We start from the raw sequence: 25,081 nt of genomic DNA on the forward strand, positions 1-25,081 counted from the left end.
GAGAGAGAGGTAGGAAAAGGGAGGGAGAGATAGAGTGGTGGTTGATCTGTGAAGTAAAACTCTCATTAAATTTTAAGCCGCCAAGCACCCGAAGGAATTCCCATAGGTCCAGGACCCAGCGAAATGGATTCAGGAGAGAGAGAGAGTAAAACTGTGGGAATAAAAAGTGCAGCTGTTCTACAGAGGGAAAAGAGGAGGAAAACGAGGTCCTGGAATCAAAGTGCAGGCTGCATCTTTACGAGAAGCTGCGACGCAGGGGGCACCTTGGTGCTTTCCCGGTTCTTGAGGTTTCTGTGTGAACGTGGACCATAAAGGCACTAACTAAGCCATATATCTGATGTAACTCTAACTCTACACATCTGTCACTGTGCATTAACTGTGAATGAGATAACAGAAACAGATTATCTTGCACAAAGAGCAGCCGAGTCTGTTGCTGCTTCTTGTAGCTTAAAAAAAAGGGTTTACCAATTTCTTTTTAATGTTCAATGCGTTTTAATCACTGCATTCATTTACAGTATACACACACACACACACACACACACACACACTCACACATATATATACACATATATATATATATATTTATTATTGCACAACTTTGGATCAATGCTTCTTAAACACTCCATTTTCAAAAAAAATGAAAATATACAAAAAATATAGAATGTATAAACTATGTATATATTAAAATATTAATATTTACTTAGAATTTGTATCATTATAGTTATAAATCTGAATATATAAATGTAAATAAGAATATGCAGTTATTCATTTGAATATTTAAAATATAAATATGTATATACAGTAACAAATTTAAATATATAATCTAAAAATATACTATCTAAAAATATACTAGTAAACTACAGAATATATAGTTCTAAATCCAAATATATAATAATAAATCTTGTAATACATTCAGATATATTGTGAGGGTCAGATTTACTAACAGATTGTGCCAGTGCAAACCGTCTTTTGGTGTTAAAATAGTATTGTCAGGATTTACAAAAGATGCGCAGTGAAGAATTAGCGTGGACAGAGTTATTTTTTCCCTTTCAGATGCAAAATTTATGGGAGGAGAGTATTAAAATGAATCACGCAACGCGTTTTACTAACATTTGTGCACGTCAAATTACTGGTATATGAGCCATTATTTAACGTCCAAAAAAAGCATGTCTTAAAGGGATAGTTCACCCAAAAATGAAAATTTGATGTTTATCTGCTTACCCTAAGGGCATCCAAGACTTTGTTTCTCAATTAGGAGAGTCAATGTTCCATTTGAGAGATAGGTGGCGGTAATGCACTTATAAGACTGCGATCCTCCGTAAAGCAAGAAGAAGACGCGTCACATGCCGGCTGTTGTGTGAACGCACTCAGGACAGTTGGACCGTGTGGTGGATCAGAGGTAAAAAAACGACATAAATACTGTTCAGTTTCTTGCACAGACCGATTGTTTGCATGTCTTTAGACCTCAGTGCATCGTCACAAGCCGCAGGGTTTAATTTGGTTTTGTCTGTGTATGTTTTTTTTTCTCTCAAAGCCGTGAGTACCATTGACTGACATTATATGACTGACAGACTGCAACGGTTTGAGTTAAAAATCTTTGTTTGTGTTCACCTACATCTTGGATGCCCTTGGGGTAAGCAGAAAAACATCACATTTTCATTATTGAGTGAACTATCCCTTTAAACTATTTTGCGCTTGAAATGGCTGCAATTGCTGTTGGTAGGAGGAGGCACCACAGAGAGTGCATGGTAAGAAGGGAGAGGATTTTTTTCCCCTCACTTATTAATTCATTTGGAATGCCAGAAGAACACATTATCCGAACCCAAACATATCCTTACGCTAATTCGTGCTGCGCTTGGTAGATTGCATTGATCATTATGGAAATGAGATGTTGTGTCTGTGTTCTTTAATTTGCGCATTGTCAGTAAATCACCCGCAGAATTTTCCACGCTCATCTGTGTTGTTTTGGAATTGCGCTCTCTTGAGCTAATTTGCCGTGTTTGGTAAAACTGGCCCTACTGACTATTGAATAAGTATATACATAGTGTATTATATTCCAAAAATAACTATATTCAAGTAGCTAATATTTCAAATCAGACAGCTTTATTTGAAAATAAAGAGATATTACATAAAAGAGTTATCATATAAAAATACATGTAACCTGCTAGCATCATGTTTGAGCTCAGGCCGTGCGAAGCCAAAAATTACGGTCTGACCACGGCTGCAATTTTGAGCCAGAATTTCTCCCATAGTTGTTGCTCAGATATCCACACAGTCATGAGGAAATGAAAATCCAACTGAACGCACTGCCATTCAACCATAGACAGTGGCAATCGGTCGGCGGCGCAAACTCTCCTAACCAAGGAGATTGTAATATCAGATAGCAGCGGCAGTTTCATTTTCCTGTATTTGTTGAAATACGCTCAATCCCTGGCATGTACACTCGGGTGGAAATGAGACCGAAGCAGAGGGGCTACAGTTCCTTGACCCCTCCCAGCCTTTGCCGGGCGCAATTTCGTCCCTGGTCTTCCGTCGTACAAGGCCTTCCTGAAGTCTGGCAATTTGCTTTACCTCACGGCGGTGTAAATTTTTAATTGCCCCACGTTTGAAGCAAAGGGGGGACGGGGCACACGGGGCGGCCGTGCATGGAATAAAGCACGTCAAAACCCTTCCTCAAACCTGCAAGCTCTGACTTGATGTGTGTATGTATATTCTCTTCGTATTCATGCATTGTTCAGTGAGGAAACATGCAAACACATTCAGCATGAGCTTCTGGAACTGGAAGATTAGATCGGAGTATGTAGCTGTGACCTCATGGCTGTGCCAGCAAGAGAAATGGACAGAAAAGAAGAAACGTGTGCATACATGCATGCATGTGTGTGAATGAAGATAATGCACTGACTGCCATGAGCCGGGGGGATTTGAGCCGAATATAAGATTGGACCAGTTTCTTGCTGCCCATGAGCACATCATTAGCAGACTGCTTTATGCATGCGTATTTAAAATGAATTAGCCCTCGTTTCTTCACTGGACTCCTTACTGTAATAACTATAAGCTGCATTTGGTTCTTTGAGGGCGAACTGAGGTTGTGAGAGGCTTGTTGGTGTATTTGTGCTACCCAATAAAGAAGCAAATGATAATCTCTCGCACGTTTGTGAGTTTGGTTTTAATCCGCGACAATTGCGAAAAGCAATTAAACATTTTGTCCGTTTTTTTTTTGGTTTCTATTTCTATACACTGAAACTTGTCCAAATCATTTCAAATGGCTGTAAATAAGATATCAATTACATTTAGCTGTGATTTAGCTTTCAGTAAAAACAAACAAACAAAAAACTTTTGCTTTTGTTATGTTTCATAACACTAAAACATCAAGTGATGATATTTTTTCCATGTTAATTTCTATTTGTTGCATTACGCACCAATTTCCCACCCACACTATAATCGCATTTGTTGAAAATACAATTTAATTTTTTTTTGAAAAGTAAAATTTGCTTTTGTTAACTTTCCCTAACTAGGCAGAACAGAAAGAGACTAGATAAAAGCTTTTTTTTTTTTTTTTTTTTTATTCAAGTTTTGTTGTTTTATGAACAATAAAATCTCATTATGAAAATCCTTTTCAAATATACTTGTAAAGTCACACTTATTTCTGCTGGAATTTCTATTACAGTCACTTCATGCAACGTAGCCCTGCCCACAGTGAAAACTCGTTAGTCTAAAGTCTTGTTTTTCATAAATGAAACGCCCAATATGTTCTGATTGGTTGTCATTTTGTTTGGTATTGTACTTTAGTCCTGACAAACAAATTACTAGTCATGTCACATCTATTTATGTTGCGTTTTCCGTTACAGTGACTTCATGCAATGTGAAAGTCCTGTTTGTCTTAAATTAAAAATCAAATATGTTCTGACTGGTTGCTGTTTAGTCACTTCGCAGAACATTTTACTTTGATGGCAGAAAAAAAGCATAAAAATATACTTGTTAAATCATGTCTGGTGCTAGTGTTACTTTAATAACTGCAAGCTGCTGGTGGACCGAGGGCGTGAGAGGCTGGTGGGTGTTCGGTAAGTTCGCCATCGCTTCTTTTGAAGAGTTTGCAGATGGATGAGTGCTTCATCAAGCCCTGCCTTGAGAAGAACTCCATTATCTCAGCTAAACATCTCACTTTGGCACCTGGGAGCCGCGCGCGTCGTGACCCCTCCCTCTACAACTTCAGACTCGAGAGAATGGAGGCCGGTAAGGTTTTCCATAATCAATTTACCTTCCGAGATGACTATAAACCTTTTCCATCCCTCCCCCATGAGTTTCCTCCACTCTTCCCCTGTCTCTCAACCTCTCTCTTTCTACTTTTCTATCTTGCGTTCCTTCCCGCTCTCTCTCTTTTTCTCTCCTCCACTCCCACCTCAGTACATGCCAATGAATAATTCACTAGTCAATGTGGTGAAAGGTGAGGTAAACAAGTCTATTGCCTAATGTCCCGGGAGGATGGAGGGAAGGAGAGAGGGGAAAGAGAGGAAAGGATGTCTGAGCGCGTGTGTGAGGTGAAGATTTTAGGACTGTGGTTTACATTTCAATGTTCCTGAATCATTTGCACCTCGGTTGACCCTAAAGGTTATAAAGAGAGCAGATCAAAACACAGATCTTTCTCTCGTGTTTCTCTCTCTTAAAGTGACAGTCCACCTAAAAAAAAGCATTTTACGTGCATTTAAAAAAAAAAAAAGACTGGAACATCTTCAAAACTAGGGATGTGCCCGAAGCCGAATACCTTATTCGGAAAGGCACGGATAATGGCTTCAAAACGAATAACGAATTCATCCGAATAACAGAAAAAATATTCGGCAGACAATCACGTTTGCTGGAACAGCACTACATTAGTGAGGTCTGCGGTTGTTAAGATTTGTGCAATAATAATGGCTAGTACTGTTGTGATAATGTTTGACACAGTTTCGCACAGATAATATCATGGTGATCATTACGTTTGTCTAACGAATGTGGTCTCCTCCGCAATAAACTATCCGCGCGCTACTTTTTTGATTGCTGCCTGTCAGTCTTGGCGAAGCAATGTTGCCAGATATTGCTACAAAAAAACAAACACAACCAATCCGCTGAAATATTCACCAAAATAAGTTTAAATCTTGTATTTTGCAAATAGGATACATAATCTCTAACCTCAATCTTCATCTTCCCACTTTATTAAAGCCCTAATTACTTTATTAACTCTGTTACATTAAGTATTAAAACAAGTCCAGCGACGCTTATAATAACTAGACTTGGCAACATGGCGGAGCGGAGTGGAGGCTGCACTTGCACCAAGCTCGTTCACTTAGCCTGCGTTCCGCAGCTGCTGCAAGTCACCCACATGAATTTATTCAGCGACATGATTTTAAACAATTTTTCATAATGTTTTCAAATTTTATTTTTGAACAGGAAACATTTACGGAGGTCTGGACATTTATCAACTAACTTGACAAAAATATCCTAAAAACGGTCCAGCTGTAAATACGCATTACATTAGCCCTTTTCGTGAATGGCATTACGTTTAATTATACAAGACGAAGAAAAGCGATGTTTTGATGTTTGAAATGATTTATTGCGCTCTGTTGATAAAATGATCACAGACTCCTGCAACACATGATCTCTAAGTTACTTCAAGTTCAAGCGAGCTTTATTGTCATTCTGCTATGAGTAGGCTACTGAGCACTTTCTTTCCATTTCTACTTTTTTTCAGCTTCTTTTTTCTACTAGTGTTCTTATTTAAGATTGTGGATGCTGGTCTCTTTTTTGATCAACATTTTCCCTAGTTTTAAATAGAAGATATTTAAGTTATAATTATAATAAAAAAATAATACTTTCTTTAGTTATACAAGGCATATTTGTTAAATGAAAACTACGAATCGAACAGATTTGCATTTAAAATGGTATTTTCATGTAATTTGATGAACTTCCGTTAAGCCACGCCCACTTCCGGATCAATCCGAATACAGATACAGATACAAATAATTTTGAGATAGTCACAGATAAAGATACAAATAATGGCTACGCTGCACACCCCTAGTCAAAACATCTAATTTTGCGCTCCAAAGTCAACAGGTTTGGAATCACACTGTGGTGAATGGCAAATAATGACTTTTGAGATTTTTTTTTTCTTTAAAAATGTCACTGCGTTGTGAAAAATAAAAAAAGCACATGCTCAAATGCATTTTGGCAGTTCATAGCTTGTCTGTTTCCAGCCGGAGTCTTTTAGCAAATAAAACAGCAGCGTGTGAGCTACTTCTGATGCTTGTGTGACTGAATAGCTGTGTGATTCAGACAGACTGTGCTGAATAGCCGGCTTTTTATGGCTCAGCGTCCAGTCCTCAAGATTGAAATGGCCGGACAAAGGCCACGTGCTGATATGCTGGCAATGCAGCTATTCAACAAAACAATATGGCCAAATATGCAGTTCGTAAGTTGAAGTGACTGATTTGTTTTTATTTGTTTGGGATCGATTTGATTGCCTCGTTCACTACTAGTACTGCACGAAAAAAAAAAAAAAAAACTTTTCTGCTTATTATATGTTAATATTTGAAAAACCTCTGTCTGGCAGCAATTCATGTGGTTCGACCCACAAACAAACAAACTAACTATATCAATGTGATTGAGGATGTAATTATATTATTTAGTATTATTATATTGTTTTTAATAACCCTGTCTAGGAAAGGTACTTCATACCTTTCAGAAAATATAATTTGCATCTTAATTTTGCAATGAAAATGTATTTAACAGTAATATACAGTGGGGGAAAAAATTATTTGATCCCCTCCTGATTTTGTACGTTTGCCCACTGACAAAGAAATGATCAGTCTATAATTTTAATGGTAGGTTTATTTGAACAGTGAGAGACAGAATAACAACAACAAAAAAATCCAGAAAAAGCATTTCAAAAAAGTTATAAATTGATTTGCATTTTTATGAGTCAAATAAGTATTTGATCCCCTATCAATCAGCAAGATTTCTGGCTCCCAGGTGTCTTTTATACAGGTAAGGAGCTGAGATTAGGAGCACTCTCTTAAAGGGAGTGCTCCTAATCTCAGTTTGTTACCTGTATAAAAGACACCTGTCCACAGAAGCAATCAATCAATCAGATTCTAAACTCTCCACCATGGCCGAGACCAAAGAGCTGTCAAGGATGTCAGGGACAAGATTGTAGACCTACACAAGGCTCACCATCGCCAAGCAGCTTGGTGAGAAGATGACAACAGTTGGTGCGATTTGCAAATGGAAGCAATACAAAATAACTGTCAATCTCCTTCGGTCTGGGGCTCCATGCAAGATCTCATCTCGTGGAGTTTCAATGATCATGAGAACGGTGAGGAATCAGCCCAGAACTACTTGGGAGGATCTTGTCAATGATCTCAAGGCAGCTGGGACCATAATCACCAAGAAAACAATTGGTAACACACTATGCCGTGGAGGACTGAAATCCTGCAGCCCACGCAAGGTCCCCCTGCTCAAGAAAGCACATGTACAGGCCTGTCTGAAGTTTGCCAATGATTCAGAGGAGAACTAGGTGAAAGTGTTTTGGTCAAATGAGACCAAAATCTTTGGCATCAACTCAACTCGCCGTGATTGGAGGAGGAGGAATGCTGCCTATGACCCCAAGAACACCATCCCCACCGTCAAACATGGAGTTGGAAACATTATGCTTTGGGGGTGTTTTTCTACTAAGGGGACAGGACAACAGCACCAAAGGGACGATGCTCAAAGGGACGTCCATCAAAGGGACGATGGACGGGGCCATGTACCGTCAGGGCCAGGGCATTGAACCCAGCCAGGGCATTGAAAATGGCTCGTGGATGGGTATTCCAGCATGACAATGACCCAAAACACATGGCCAACGCAACAAAGGAGTGGCTCAAGAAGAAGCACATTAAGGTCCTGGAGTGGCCTAGCCAGTCTCCAGACCTTAATCCCATAGAAAATCTTTGGAGGGTTGCTGAAGGTTCAAGTTGCCAAACATCAGCCTCGAAACCTTAATGACATGGAGAGGATCTGCAAAGAGACGTGTGCAAACCTGGTGGCCAACTACAAGAAACGTCTGACCTCTGTGATTGCCAACAAGGGTTTTGCCACCAAGTAATAAGTCATGTTTATATTTTAATTTTTTTTTTTCTACACTGTATGGTTTATGCTACGAGTAATGGCCCATAATTATCTAAAAAAAATGTGTGGGAGCTCGACTAATATGTTTCTATAGTACTTGATTGTCTGCTATTTATGATATGACCAAGTGAATGGGAAATTAAAACCCAAATTTTTGAGTATTGTGAGGGTTGAAAGGCACTCTATGGTGATACTTACCCATATATATATATATATATATATATCATATACAGTATATATGCATCCCTGCAATTTCACTGATAACTACAGTGAGGAAAATAAGTATTTGAACACCCTGCTATTTTGCAAGTTCTCCCACTTAGAAATCATGGAGGGTCTGAAATTGTCATCGTGGGTGCATGTCCACTGTGAGAGACATAATCTAAAAAAAATCCAGAAATCACAATGTATGATTTTTAACTATTTATTTGTATGATACAGCTGCAAATAAGTATTTGAACACCTGAGAAAATCAATGTTAATATTTGGTACAGTAGCCTTTGTTTGCAATTACAGAGGTCAAACGTTTCCTGTAGTTTTTCACCAGGTTTGCACACACTGCAGGAGGGATTTTGGCCCACTCCTCCACACAGATCTTCTCTAGATCAGTCAGGTTTCTGGCCTGTCGCTGAGAAACACGGAGTTTGAGCTCCCTCCAAAGATTCTCTATTGGGTTTAGGTCTGGAGACTGGCTAGGCCACGCCAGAACCTTGATAGGCTTCTTACAGAGCCACTCCTTGGTTATCCTGGCTGTGTGCTTCGGGTCATTGTCATGTTGAAAGACCCAGCCTTGACCCATCTTCAATGCTCTAAATGAGGGAAGGAGGTTGTTCCTCTCGCAATACATGGCCCCGGTCATCCTCTCCTTAATACAGTGCAGTCGCCCTGTCCCATGTGCAGAAAAACACCCCAAAGCATGATGCTACCACCCCATGCTTCACAGTAGTGATGGTGTTCTTGGGATGGTACTCATCATTCTTCTTCCTCCAAACACGTTTAGTGGAATTATGACCAAAAAGTTCTATTTTGGTCTCATCTGACCACATGACTTTCTCCCATGACTCCTCTGGATCATCCAAATGGTCATTGGCAAACTTAAGTCGGGCCTGGACATGTGCTGGTTTAAGCAGGGGAACCTTCCGTGCCATGCATGATTTCAAACCATGACGTCTTAGTGTATTACCAACAGTAACCTTGGAAACGGTGGTCCCAGCTCTTTTCAGGTCATTGACCAGCTCCTCCCGTGTAGTTCTGGGCTGATTTCTCACCTTTCTTAGGATCATTGAGACCCCACGAGGTGAGATCTTGCATGGAGCCCCAGTCCGAGGGAGATTGACAGTCATGTTTAGCTTCTTCCATTTTCTAATGATTGCTCCAACAGTGGACCTTTTTTCACCAAGCTGCTTGGCAATTTCCCCGTAGCCCTTTCCAGCCTTGTGGAGGTGTACAATTTTGTCTCTAGTGTCTTTGGACAGCTCTTTGGTCTTGGCCATGTTAGTAGTTGGATTCTTACTGATTTTATGGGGTGGACAGGTGTCTTTATGCAGCTAACAACCTCAAACAGGTGCATCTAATTTAGGATAATAAATGGAGTGGAGGTGGACATTTTAAAGGCAGACTAACAGGTCTTTGAGGGTCAGAATTCTAGCTGATAGACAGGTGTTCAAATACTTATTTGCAGCTGTATCATACAAATAAATAGTTAAAAAATCATACATTGTGATTTCTGGATTTTTTTTTTTAGATTATGTCTCTCACAGTGGACATGCACCTACGATGATGGGAGAACTTGCAAAATAGCAGGGTGTTCAAATACTTATTTTCCTCACTGTATTTGTTACGCTTTTCTTTTTATGCCTTTATAACAAGGCAAGATTACTTCAGGTTGTAAATTGTCATTTTTTAATTTTTTACTTGACAGTTACACCACATGACATTTTTTAAGGAATAGTTCACCCAAAAATGATAATTTTGTCATCATTTACTCACCCTCATGTCGTTCTAAACCTGTATTAGTTTCTTTCTTATGCTGAACATAAAAGAAGATATTCTGTAGAATTTTGAAGAAACAAACTGTTGTTATTCCCCATTGACTTCCATAGTAGGGAAAGAAATGCTATGGAAGTCAATAAGGACCATCAACTGTTTGATTACCAGCATTCTTTCTTATGTTCAACATAACAAAGAAACTCATACAGGTTTGGAACGACATGAGGGTAAGTAAATGATGACAAAATGTTCTTTTTTGGGTAAATTATTCCTTTAAAAATGTCATGTGGTTTAACTGTCAAGTCAATAAATAGAAGCTCTAAAATGAAACTTTTTAATTAATTTTTCAAAACCACATGAAACCTAAAGAATACATTTCTAAGAAGTAAAAACAAGATTTTTATGTGACTCTTATAATAATACAGTGACCCCAAAATGTAGTTGTATGAAAGTAATTGCAACCTCTGATTGCAGGAGGAACATCAAAGTAGAAAGAAAGTACAAAGAAAAAGTGCAACACTGAAAATAACAGGTTTTCTGTGTGTGTATTATAGAGGAGTGTGTACTCACTGGCATGGTTTGACTACCGTGCAGGGCGCTGATTGCGGACTGAGCTTCGGCGTGTGTAGAGAACTTTACAAAGGCGCAGCCTGATAGAAAAAAGACACACACACAAAGGCACACAAACACTTTAACCACAGTGTAGAGAAGCACATTAAAACACTGGAGAGGCAGAAAGCCCTCCAACGGTAAGCAAGCTGCTCCTCTAGAGACTGTACTGATGCGAAAAGCGTGCTATTTACTGCCACATGCCCATCTATGCAAACAAATTGCAAAATACGGGATAATTGATATCGTTTTAAAAGCTGCTACAGATATTCATCACAGAATTCAAACCCATTTGGGATTCAAGAGCAGTCGTGTTGCAAGCCGTTGAAGAAGCTGTCAAAATATTAAGGATAGGTCTTAATGTGCCTTATACAAGCGTAACATGTTTTATACAGTTTTTATTAAAGAATTAAGCTCTATTTTTGCCAGAAATGGGGTTTGAAATAAAACACATTAGGAGCTAAATGAAATGTAGTTTTCTTGTCTCATTGTACAGGGAATGTTTTGACATCTATCTTTTTCTTCTCTTCCATAAGACTGGATATATTCAGAGATCCACCCCCTAAGTAGCAGAAATAATCCTACAGCAATTTTCGTAACACTGGCAAGGGGAAAACTTGCACTCCCACAGTGCTTTTTCAAATGCCAGGCTGTATTAGCGTCTTACAGTGTCCCTAAAGCCTCGGTGGGCAAACAATGGAGTCTATAAAAAGTTTAATGCTCAAATATGTGCTTTTTCTCTGTCTCTTATGAGTCTTTAATGTTGAATGGCAACAACTCAGAACAAACTGTTGGTTCTTGGACAGCATAAAACGTCAATATAAAATTTTAACACTATATTTAAGAATACAAGGCTGCATTTATTTGATTAAAAAATAATAGTACAATCTTAAAAATGTTGTTTACTTTAATATAATTTAAAATGTAATTTATTCCTTTGATGCCAAAGCTCAGTTTTCAGCGGCTATTACTCCAGCCTTCAGTGTCACATGATCCTTTATGAAATCATATGCTAAATATATGAAATCAATATGCTGATTTGCTGCTCAATTATTATCAATTATTAATAATGTTTTATTATTATTATTATTATTAAATGTTTCTGCTTATTATTTTTGTGAAAACTGTGATACATTTTTTAAGATTCTTTGAAGAATAAAAATTTTAAAGAACAGCATTTTTTATTAAAAAATAAATCTAGGGTAAAATTACAAATAAAAATATAATTATAAATTTACTGTATCTTTGCTAAAAAATATTATTATTATTTTTTTTTAATCTTACTTAAACCAAAATTATTTCTGAAGCATCATGTGTGACACTGAAGACTGGAGTAATGGCTGCAGAAAGTTCAGATTTGCCACCACAGAGTAAATTAAATTTTTTAAATAACTTAAAATTAAAAAGTTATTTCAAACTGTAATAAAAGTTCAAAATATTACTGTTTTTACTGTATTTTTAATCAAATAAGTGCAGCCTTGGTGAGCAGATTTTTGTGACAAGGCAAAAAGCTAAGTTTGGTTACAATTAGTGCTGTCAAATCACGATTAAATCGTTAATCGTGATTAATCGCATCCAATATATAGATATATCTATATTTGTAAATATTTGTACATATTATAATTTCTTAAATATATACATATATATATTACACATTACACACACATACATTATGTAAACACAACTTTTATTTTGGATGCGATTAATTGCAATTAATCGATTTGACAGCACTAGTTACAATATGACCAGAAGTGTGTATACGAAAGCGGAAAGCCCAATTTTATGTTGACTGCTAATACAGCATCATACCATAAAAAGTGACGTAACCTCACCTTTACTATTTCCATCCGGACCTCTTAGCACAGTGCACTCCTCGATGACTCCATAGGGCTCGAAAAGACGGTACACGTCCTCCTCCGTCTGCTGTTTGTTCAGCATCCCGACGAACAGCTTCCTGTCTTCTGAAGCAAAGAAAAACAGAGCGAATGAAATGACTGGCGTAACCTCTCACCTCCCCATTACCCACATACATTACTATTGTAAGCACAGCTCAAATACTACTCAGACTTTTGGTCCATGGCCAGCATGGGCAAACAGGGACTGCTTTTGCTTGGCCCATTTAGCTTGTGGAATGGAGTCGCAGCAGTAATTGTTCCCTGTGCCAAGTCTGTTCATTTTAATTTGGGGGATAATTGGGTTCAACCCCATGTTGGAAATGGTGGGTAGGCCTGAGGTGATAGCACTAAGCTGTCGTGCTTAGAGGCCTGGTTTAATAGGAAGAAGCAGACTGCGAAGAAACGACACTTTCTACGAAACTCTGGAGGGTGTAGATAGACAGAGAGCGCAGCTACCGCTGACCTGAAATTCAAACTAATGCAAACTGTTTTGGTCCCGTTCTGTGTTTAGTTTATGGTAATTGAGTGTCCTCACAGATAATGCTTTGTTTGACTGAGCTGAAATCTTGAATGTTATACAAATATGATTATCACAAATTATAAAGGGCACTATGCCAGGTGATACTGGCCAAATCCTGACGACTTTTGCAAGCGACTCACAGTGGCATATTCTACTGAATATTATAAGGGTTGTAAGCATTATGTCTATGCAAACTCATCATACTTTACCATTAAAAAAAAAAAAAGATTAGTTTTTTCTGTTTTTTTTTGTTTGTTTGTTTTTACTAAATCATACAAATGATGGTTAAAATCTTCAGAATACATACAGGAATAAAACTGTAAAGTTTTCTGAATTGGAGATTCCTGGGTCAGTGCAGTTGCTAAATAGTCTTTAAAGATATGTACTTTAATTGAAATCTAGATGCAAACAGATTAAGAGCAATACAATAAAGTGCATTTTGGGTGTTTTCTTTCCACTCCTCTGAAACGACACTTCATGAAAAGCCAAAATCTCAAAATGTACTAATGTATTAAGCAACACTTAATTTAATTATTTAACACAATGATTGTCAGTTTTTGCTTGATTTTTTTACTTTTCTTCAAAAACCATGATTGGGGAAAAACTCGAGTAGCCTTATCAGATTGAGCTTCAGCAGTGTGATCCAACTTTAATCATTGCATTGATCTTTTTGAATATGTGTCAATGGGATGGATGTGTCTATTGAGTCTCCCTCAGTCCTCGGATGCCGCGTTGACTCTGACCCGCATGTATTGATGTTCCTTGATTCGCTCTGGAACCTGGCCGGCTCCGTGTCTCGCCGCGATCGTGACGCACTCTAAAATAATCACGAGTGTCAGCACGTTGTCTGGGCCCCGTGCGCTCTTTATCGTTTGTGGCAGGATCAGAGGGTATGTATCAAAATAGAGGCGATGCATTGTGACATCTGTCACGTTACATCGGAGAGCATTTATCTGCAAAAAAAGAAGGCCCTGAACTGGAAAATAAAAGGGCAGGATGGGCCTCCGACAACGCCTGAGGGGGATCTTGCGATCCGGAGGTGGGCTGGTAACGTTCCTGGACGAATTCGCATAGATGTGGCCTTGAGGTCTTGCCATGCTTCTTGTGATGTCTCAGCTCAGGGAAATGGGAGATAGGACTCTGTCCGGGTTGGATTAATGTATGAAGCTGACCTGTATGAATTTAATACCACATGTGCTTCACCTCAATATTTATGCCACAAGCGCTGCTGTGGTAGCATGCTTTAAAATATCGAAGCATATGTGTAGCAAAATTCAATTTGCAGTTTAATATGCAAAATGGCAATGCAATATGTAAAATGGCAATGCATTTCTGTATTTAAATTTACATTTTCCCATACCATATGTGCAACATTTAGTGCAAAATGAAAATGAAAATTCAATTATATAATTTAAATTTGCCATTTTCTACACTAGTTTTAATATGCAAGTTAAAAACATATTTTAAAGCTTTATAAGTTGCAAAATTAAAATGGTAATGGTAATCAGTAGGCTATTCAATTCACTCATATTTATGTATGATATCCTACACCGTTTACTATTTCATGAAACTCTCCCAAGTGCCACCTACAGGCCTATTATGTGAAGTGTAGGCTGGCGAAATGGCGATGTGAAACTTTATTATATTACCATTTTTGATAATTATGCAGCATTTTGAAAGTGTCTTATGCTCATCAAGCCTGCATTTATTTGATCAAAAATACAGAAAAACGTCAATATTGTGAAATATTGCAATTTAAAAGAATGTTTTTATATTTTAATATACTTTAAAATATCATTTATTTCTGAGATTCAAAGCTAAATTTCCAGCATCATTACTCCAGTCTTCAATGGATGGTTCTTCAAAAATCATTCTAATATGCTGATTTATTATCAATGTTGGAAACAGTTGTGCTGCTTAATGTTTTGCTTTTTATTTTAATTTTATTTATTTATTTTGGAACCTGTGATACTTTTTTTGGGGTTCATTGATAAATAAAAAGTTTAAAAGAACAGCATTTATTCAAAATAGAGATGTTTCTATCAATTTAACAAATCCTTGCTGAATAAAAACTAATTTCTTTAAAAAATACTGACGGCAAGCTTTTGAATGGTAGTGTATATTGTTACAAAAGAATTACATTTTTATTCATCAAAGAATCCTGAAAAAAGTATGACAGGTTTCCAACATTGCTAATAAATCAGCATTGCATAAAATATATTTTATAGTATATAAAAATTTTGATCAAATAAATGCAGGCTTGATGACCATAAGTGACTTATTGCAAAAATATAAAATATTAATATATCCAAACTTTTGACCTATAATTTTTTATTTTATTTTTTCACATTGCCTCCTTTTTTTTTTTTTACATTTACCCCCTGCCCCTGAGAAACTCTGCACATCCCTGTTCAGGTGCCACGGAACATGCGCTATTTTACGGATTAAAAATAAGAGAGTAATAAAATATAAGGTAAGGTAGTAAATAAGTGTAGAATAGCACTGTCTGCTTGCCTATGTGCATCAATCCGAGTGTAAACAGTGAGAGATGTTGAGGCAGGTGAAAAGCGGTTGGTTAACGGTGAATATTGACCTATGGTGCGTCCCGTTGCCGAGCCCCGCCTTGATGTAATGATTGACAGCTAGGGGGCGTGCTCGGCTTGGAATGCATTTTCAAATCCACAATAACTTAAACTATATTCATCACGGGGTATTTAATGAAAATGCAATTGAAACATCATATATGTAAGTGTCAATGCATTTAAGAAAAACAAAAGACATTTAAATCACCATTTTGCTACCCTTTTGCTGCACCTTTGGCTCAGAATGCATTTTGAAACTCTCATTGCATTTTGCTACAATTATCACGCGGTATCACGATGAAAATGCAATCCCAAGTGTCCTACCCCTAAATCTAAATGCATTTAGTAAAAACAGCATTTAAATGATAATTTTGCTACAGTTTTTGCTTGAACATGTTAAACATATCTAATCAATTTGGGTAATACATTTTAATTTTGCGACTAATAAAGCTTTAAAATAATATGTTTTTAATATGCATATTAAAACTAGTGTAGAAAATGGCAAATTGAAATTATATAATTGAATTTTCATTTTCATTTTGCACTAAATGTTGCACATATGTATGGGAAAATGTAAATTTAAATACAGAAATACATTGCCATTTTACATATCGCATTGCCATTTTGCATATTACATTGCAAATTGAATTTTGCTACACATATTTGCTTCCATATTAAACTACACCCTTGCGGCTGTCCAACAGCTGATCGGCTGAATGGAATAATATTTAAGGATGGAAAGAGTGTAACAGTGACACACACTGTAAATCAGAATGTAGCGTGGAGACAATGGAGGGGATGTTTTTTCAAACCTGCATGATTTTAGTGTTTTTTTGTGGAAAACAAGATGATCTTTGTGAGACTATACAGAGTAAATTGTTTTTTTTCCCCCACGCAATTATAATAAATGAAGACTGGAAATTTCAATCTCTCAAAAATGACACAAAAGCACCATAAAAGTATCATAAATGTGGTTCATATAACTTCGGAAGAACCAAATTTAAGTTGCTATTCATTGAAAATCATGACTTCTGCACTGTATCTCGTTGCGCTCAATCACAAGAAAAGTAACAATGTCTGAAATCATTCAAACTTTTTAATGAATCCCAAAACTGGTCTAAATGATTGGTCCGATTTGTGTAAAATTAAAATTAGTTTAAGTCTTTTAAATCTTTCTATTTAATCACAAACTGGTCTAAATGATTTGTCTGAGTTCATAACAAACTAGTCTGAATACTTTGTTCACAATTCAGATTGATCCAGTTTACACTAATCTACTGCAGGACTTCAGAACACTTAAAATAAGGTACTAAGGTTGAAGCTTGTCATTGCATGGAAAACAGCAACTAGCAGTCTTCACAATTTCTCTCTTTGCTTTACACAGACTAAACTAAGTGATAAAGTTTTTAAACCACAAGGTGAGTAAATGACATAATTTGGATTTTTGGCTGAAATCTTCCTTTAATGCGTTTCCCTCTAAATCTTCAGATATTTTATTTAGCCGTACTCCTGTTTTTCCATGATTCAATAAGGTGCAAAAGTTTTGAGAACCTCCAAGCGATTTATAAAATAAATCAGCCAGAGAATGTTTTCATCACTCTTTCTGACAGGGATGAGGGGATAAAGCATCACCACAGGGCCGCTGTATAAGAAAATAAAAACAGACGCCGTTACTGACATTACACATTTAGAGAAAGATAAACCACACACACATTTCTTTCTAAAATGCACACAATCCGTTTAGAAAATATGGAATACAATACAGACCGCATTACATTATACTACTTATAAAGGAACGTATGAAATAGTATCACAATCTTGCATTATTCAACTTTTTCTGTTTACTCAGACGACGGAAGCTTATGAGAATCGACTGCAGTCAATAATGCAGTTGCAGTCCATAAATAAGCAAGCAAAGTGAATTTATCGACAGCACGACCACAATAGATTCATTAAAAGGCATCGGACTAGAACACATGCAGTACAGTATCTTATTTATTCAAAATATAATGTGTACTTTGATAGACTGTTCAATCACTACAGTGCCATTAAGGTGCTTCTCATCGCACGTTTAATTGATTAGCGCTCTTGATATTTGCATACTTTACTCCCCCGTGTCCTTCATACCGGGTCCGGCCCCACCAGCTGTGATGCTGCCTCAAAAAATGACTCCTATCAAGCTTCATCAACTTCAGCGGCTGGAAAGGGTTTTGTTTAATATATCACAAATTAAGCCGCACAACGACAAGGGGAGAACAAGATTGCTAGCTCCACGTCTAAGGGAATTTATGTCCTTGTGATATGACTGAGAGCAAATTCTTATTTGTTTAATATCGTGACTGATATTTGTTATCTTTATTATAGGAGAGACGCCGCTAGACTGCAGAGTAAAAGCTGTTAGGCCTTGACTATAGCTGGATGTTTACTTGTAAATATCTCATACATTGTCACTGTATGGGGTAAGTTGTCACAATGGAGCTTGTCAATAAACATCCTATTATACAGGCTTAAAACAAAAAAAATCATGAAACAGCAAAAATGTGTGGCAGTATATATAACTTTTATAAATTCAAATTATTTACTTATATAGTTAATAGATATTTAATTATATTTCTATACAACGTTTAAAACATTTAAAAAAAAATTTGTATTTGGACCTTTGACTTAAACCTTATAGTTGAAGAAGTATAAAATTAAAAACCTTGTGACAACTATCCCCTACATATAATACAATGTCATTTCCATTTACACGAAGGAACAAAGTATTTGCTCAACTTTGTGATAAACTGTGCGAGCAGGCCTGCTTGGCGGCATAAACAAACTCTTTGCGATGTTTTGTGTTCCAAAGTTACATAAACGGTTTAGGTTTATGTAACTCTGGCATGCAATGTTATGAAAATGAAGTTGTTGACTTCTTTTTTACTTCCCTTGATCAAATTTTGATGCCCGTCTGTTTGATAGAAACTGCCAAACGTCTGTGGCTGTATTTAGATTAATCTATTTGGCCAAACCCGCGGTGAACTAATCCGAGGCTGATTGTTTCAGATTAACTCACGGGAGGTAAAACTCCTAGAATGCATCTCAAGTTTGACAGCAGCCAAAAGACCTCGAAGGCCCCGATCATCGCTGCCAGATCGAGGTCCCGACGGATGCGGATCCTCCATCAGCGTTCGTACAAAACAAGATATGTTATATATAATGAATTGGATCAAAATCCACCAGGTTTGTTCGGTAGGTTAATTACTTTAACCCTCTCTGTCTGTTTGTTGAGGTTGTGTTTTGTTACACGCGGTAATTGTTGTGTTGTTTTTAATTAGTGTTCGGGGCCATGCGCCGCTTTCAAAGACTCGATTCTGGTCTGCCAAGTGGAAATGGCAGCAAAATCTATCTCAGCCCATCCTATCTGTCTGCATCACTTATCTGCACGGTAAACCCGAACACTTTTCTCTCGGTTTGCTCAGTCTGCGGTTGAATAATCGCCCACCCGGTAATTCTCCGTTAATGTGTTTGTTCATTCGTATGTTGCTTTTTATCAAGATGCTAATATTGTTCATCATTTCTCCTTATCGCCGCCTCAGACAATGGAATTTACACTGTGCGCCCGACAGCAGATTTAGGAATGACCCTCCGCTTTTCGCCAACCCCATTTAGGCTTGATTGACAGCCGGTTGTCATGGCAACTTCCACAGGCTCTCTTTCCTGCGCGAAAGCAAAAGAGCGCCAAAAGTGATGATTCACTATCGTCCGGCTCTCTCAGGACAGTGATTTACAAACTCGACCGCTCACCTCCCGCACTCATCCTGGCTTATCGGAGGCTGCAGGATCTCATCCTGCGAGCCAGGACACCGTTTGCATGTTTAGAGAGCCTCCGCCGATGCTTTTTGCAGAAAAAACAACAACCGATTGCAGTTTAGCTTTTAGGGTTTAGTGGAAGATCAGTGGCCTTAGGATAATAACCTGTTCTTAGTGTAGCGTTCATATCATTTATTCAGAATGATCAATATCTATATAATGAATTTTTGTGAAATATGATAATTGTTTTTGTAGTTTAGATGTGCTTAAAGTGCCCACATTTTTTGGGCCTCTGTAGATGGACTATACTAGGGTTTACAAACTGGGGATCTGTGGGATCCCCATAGGGCTAAAAACTGGGTGCTGGAGAGCAAGTGGAAGATTCACTTTGATTATTTTATTCAATTAACAACCATAGTTTTTAACAGTAAGAAATTTGAAAAATACTGTATGAGAATCATCTTTAGAATAAAGTCTTAACAATGATTAGATGACTAGATTTTTTTATATGTATTTTAAATATCTTTTTGAACTTCTCTAAATACTTTGATTTTGCCACTTCGATTTTATGCATGAATATATTTCATATTTAACAATTACACACACTGCATATTTCATATAAGTCAAAAATAAAAATTGCAAAAATGGTTTAAATGTTAATAATTTTATATAATATATTAAATATAATAATTGCATACGAACGATATAAAGTGTATAATTAAACACAATTTCAATTTGTAATGTAATTATGTATTTCATTTTTATATACTGCCCTAAATTTAATTTTTCAATAGTCAGTTTGATGATGTAATTATATATATATATATATATATATATATATATATATATGCCCAACACTACATACAATAGATAGTGTTATTTCAGTAAATATTTTTAGGTAAATTATACATTTTTCTAGGTAATATTTTGCAAAGCTAATTATTGCTAAGCTAAAAAAGTTTGTATTGTTCTATCCTTTTTCATTTCATTTCATTTATGTGTCTACAAAGAAAATTACTTTTAGACTGAAGAATAAACACTGGATTAAAGTGTGACAACTAGCCTCAGTCTCCCCTTTAAACATTAAAAAAATAATAATTAAATAAAACATATAATTATAGATTATAAATATAAATATATTCAGAAATATGCAAATATTTAATTTAATTTAATTATTTAATTAATCATTAAAATAATACTAAAAAGGTGTTCACATTTTTGACAAGACTTAAAGGTATGTGTCTAAATTGACTTTCAAAAATAAATCAAACCTGAAGAATAATCACAGTTATGTTGTAATTAAATTAATATTTAAATATTCATAATATATAATACTTAAATTAAATATTTAATTTAATTAATTATTAAAATAGTCATACTAAAAGGGTGTATTCACATTAAGCTCCACAAATAATTTTACATTAATAACAGGTTACTTATAAAATGAACACTAAAGCAAAATAAAAAATGTTTTATGATTTAACAATAATATTAAAATTAATAAATAATAATAATAATAATAATAATAATAATATTTAATTAACTGTATTTGACTGAAAGCTGCAGTAAATCTGCTGAGCGGTAACTAACTGAACCGAAACACCGCATAGCGTATAGCCTAATCTAAATAGATTTGCGGTATTCCGGTTGCGGCTGCAGTTAACTGCTAGGTCAACACATAAAATAAAAACAGCCGGCTGCAGAGATGGCCTTCAGACAGCGTGTATAAATCACAGGGAGACTTGAAGCAAATGGCCAAGACATTTTCCATGTCACCATTCGATCACAAACGGCGTTAAAATGCGGAAAAGTTATCTGTGCGCTCTAATAGCGCTCTCCGATGGCTTATGGCTCTCCCGTAAGATCCTATTTTAACACCGGTGCTTTTATTCAGAAAAGCGAGGGAGGTATAAGACGTGGTTGTGTAAAATACAGCGTTTAGAAAATTCTGAAGGTGTAACCAAAATGAGTTTGTCCCTGGTTGACGCGTCGCTCGCGCTCAGATGAGGCGGGAAACCTTGAACATATAACTGACCGCGCGCATATAAAACCTCTCGTGTGTAGGAGTCTCGATGCTAATATTCCGTCTCGTATGAGGACGCGGGGGAGGAAACAGTAGAAGAAACGGCTTAAAATATTTTATCTCCACCATATACTTCACGGCAAATTTACACTCGATATGATAACACACGTGAAATATGACCTGCTACCTTGTGTCGGCTTCAACGTATTACAGCGGCGCCCATAAATCTCCAGACCGCCGCACGATGTCCACGCGAGCTGTAGTATATAAACATTTACAATATTGCAGGGCTATTTATACTGTCTGCCTCCATATAATACCATTCGCTGGGCTCTTTGGAGTCGGATATGATATGGATTTCGTTTTGTTTCATTACATTTATGGCTGTTTCTATTACACATACACATACAGCTGCTTTCTTTCATACAGTAGCAGTAGGTTGACGGTACATAACGCAGTTCCCAACCGGTTTCTTAATTATTTTCTCATTGGCCGATGGACATTGATTCATAATCTTCACATGGTTGAAACCAACCGCACACACACTTTTCCTCACAAGCCCCTCAACCACTGTATTTTCGGTTGGCTAATGAGGTAGCCACATGTTGTAGTGCACTCAAATCATTAACCTGTCCTTTCTTCCTTTACGGAGGATGCAATAGACTACAGGCATGGGACAACAAACTTCATTAAGAGGTTAAAAGCAAGCAGGCATGAGTCTGAACATCACTCATAAAAGCGACAGAGTGAAGAGGTCGCTTGGGCCTTCTGGGATTCTTCAAGGAGCAAAGTGAAGCTGATGCAGAGGACGATAGGTGAGTGAATGAGAACTGATAAATGATGGGGAAAGACAGCGTGGAAAGCAGACGCTGGCCAACCTGAAAGCAATTTGCTAATTATCTTCTTTTTTTTTTCTGTCTGACCAAAAACCTGTTTAAAAACAAATTTTTTCGTAAAATAAAATTTTACCTCACATAATTAGTATTAATGACTGTAAAAATTATGACATTCATAGGTGGTGCATTTGTTTTAGGCCTAATTATTCAACTTTTATGACAAACAGTGGCATTATCATCCATATTCAATCATGTCTCCATTACATTTCACAGTCTTATTTATGTGAACTACTATGTGAATTATATGCAAATCAATCAGCGTAACACCGACTAAATTTAAAAGACATTTTCGTTAAAACTATGACTGAGAAAACTGTACAAGTTTACACTGATAGCAAAAATGCTTTTCATTTCTGTTAATTTTCATTTTTATGCTTTCCAATGCGTCTCGGATAACTGTATCCATTGCAACAACAAATTTAAAACTTCTCCGAATATGCCTACTTCTTACAGTTTGTGAAAATTGGTCAAATGAGATGTCCAAATATTATACCTGCGTCCAAATATGTCTACTTCCCTACTAGTCTCAGCCTCAGACGTCACGCCCACGGAATGTTGGCTAAACGTCTGATGCATATGGCCAAAGTCTCTTTAAGACAAGTCATGTCACTAGGTGGCCATCTTTGAAACGCCTCTCAGGCATCCAAATGCAGCTCCTATCTCTTTGAATGGGGAAACATCAAATTCTCCAAAACTGTTCACTAAGCTTACGATTAAATTTCATATTTGAAATCACCAAAGAAATCTGACAACAACTGTATCATTAATGTTGTTTCTTTTGCTCAAATAACGTTATAAAAAGCTTATTTTTCAGGCTATACCAGCCAGTGCGCATGCGCAGTCCTCAGCGCACGTCTCAAAGCGCTGACTGTTTCTATAGCAACCGGGACTTCCAACGGCAGTTGCAGTGATGCGCTGACTTTACCGATTAGTGATTGGCTCTTTCATTCAGAAGGCAGGGCTTCCTGCGATTGAGGGGCCATATTGAGCGTTGCATTTTTTTCCCCATTCAAAACTATACGAGTGACATGTCTTGGGTATTCTATAGTCTTTGATATGGCACACTTATCTGGAAACAGAGTTTCGAAGTCGATGTCGGATTGGTTAGATTGGTTATAAGGAAGTAAACATGGAGGCCACTGCATTTTAATAGTTTACCCTAATTTTACGCGTTTACTCTTTCATTTATAAGCTGATGTGCCACAAAAGCCAGCAAATTCGCGAGTAGGCTATAAGGAGGACGAAGATGAGGAGAAAGAGAGCAAAGTTTTTAAATATTTACAGTACAACCCCTTATGTTTAGCTTGTAGAGCTGTCACTGTAATACACCGTAAAGCAACACCACTGCCTCTCCCTGACTCCCTTCTGCAACTTTCTGTCATGGTTTAGCCAGTGACCAAAGAACTACTGATACGTAAAATATTTGAAGTGACTCCCGACACCGTGGAATACAAAAGTATGTCAAAATACTCTTCTTGGCCGCCTCAAAAACAATTTATTATCTGACAATTTAAAATCCTCAACAAGGCAGCCCAAACGATGTAACAGGCAACGTGATGTCTGGCTCTCCCACCCCCAAAAGTTTGTTAGAGTTTTCCCTATTTTCCTCGCTTTAAATGCATGTGCGCATTTTACTTTCACTTTCGAATTAGCGGCAATTCGGCATCAATTGAATGAATTGACAACAACAAACAAGTACGACAAACTAACTTAGGCTATATTAAACATAGAATGTTTACACAGAATGTTTAATAGCCTAGATTAACAAAGCGAATACAAACACCATGCTATCAGGCCTAATATAAAATAAATAACTTACACAAAGTTTAAATATAAAACACTGAAAATCAGCAAACATTATTAACACATTTATTTGGTGGAACTAAATAAATAAGAAACGAATGTTAAAAAAGTTTCCAAAATCATCTTAGATAATAGCAAAAGTCAAAAGGCCTTCCAAAGTCTAAAATATTTTTTAAAGCAGGGGCTTTTATATTTCGTTTCGAAACTAAATCTTTCGCCAACTTCTTTGTCTTTCAATTCAATTCAATTCAATTCAAAATTGTTTTATTGGCATGACTGTAAAAAATACAATACTCGTCAGCTCGACTCACTCTCCTCACGTGATGAATGAAATCCGACTCCTGCAGCTGATCTGAGATGCGACTGTTGTTCGGCACACTGCATTGTTAAAAAAAAAAGATGTTATGTTTTATGATGTTAGTTTTAATAAATAAAAAAATGGTAAAAACAAGGAAATTTCTCTGGCATTTCGTTCTTTTTGCTGTATCCAAACTTCGGCTGCCGAACCGTGACACCATTGTGAGTCCTATCGAAACGAACTCTGCTCTTGACTGAATAACTTAAGATTAATCTATAGTATATTCCATTTATACAGTGAAGAATATGCAATGTTATTTTACATTTGATTATTTAATTTCTGTACTTGAACGCCTACAAATCTAAAAACCCAAAATATCTTTAATTTGTATCTTTGTTCTATTTATTTATTTGTGCTATTGCTTGTAATTTGTTCTTCTTACTTATTAAGCGTTCAAAGAAAAAAAACAATTCATCTGGAAGAAAGGGGCCCAAATTTCTGTTTTGCATACCCCCCTTAAAACTCTTCATGGCGC

The 25,081-nt window shown here is 36.8% G+C and overlaps 1 protein-coding gene across 11 annotated transcripts in view; it reads right to left on the reverse strand.

The window, feature by feature from the left end:
• celf5a (cugbp, Elav-like family member 5a) overlaps positions 1-25,081 on the reverse strand; it is a 231,436-nt gene that overhangs the window by 36,193 nt on the left and 170,162 nt on the right. For all 11 annotated transcript variants that reach the window (XM_058760783.1, XM_058760786.1, XM_058760780.1 and 8 more), the window contains 2 exons: positions 12,570-12,698; positions 10,699-10,778 (listed from right to left, as the gene is read on the reverse strand). In XM_058760783.1, the coding sequence (XP_058616766.1) occupies positions 10,699-10,778; positions 12,570-12,698 (209 nt within the window). The remainder of the gene's footprint in view (positions 1-10,698; positions 10,779-12,569; positions 12,699-25,081) is intronic.

This window comes from Onychostoma macrolepis, chromosome 22 (genome assembly GCF_012432095.1).
Source record: "Onychostoma macrolepis isolate SWU-2019 chromosome 22, ASM1243209v1, whole genome shotgun sequence".
Lineage (NCBI taxonomy): Eukaryota > Metazoa > Chordata > Actinopteri > Cypriniformes > Cyprinidae > Onychostoma > Onychostoma macrolepis.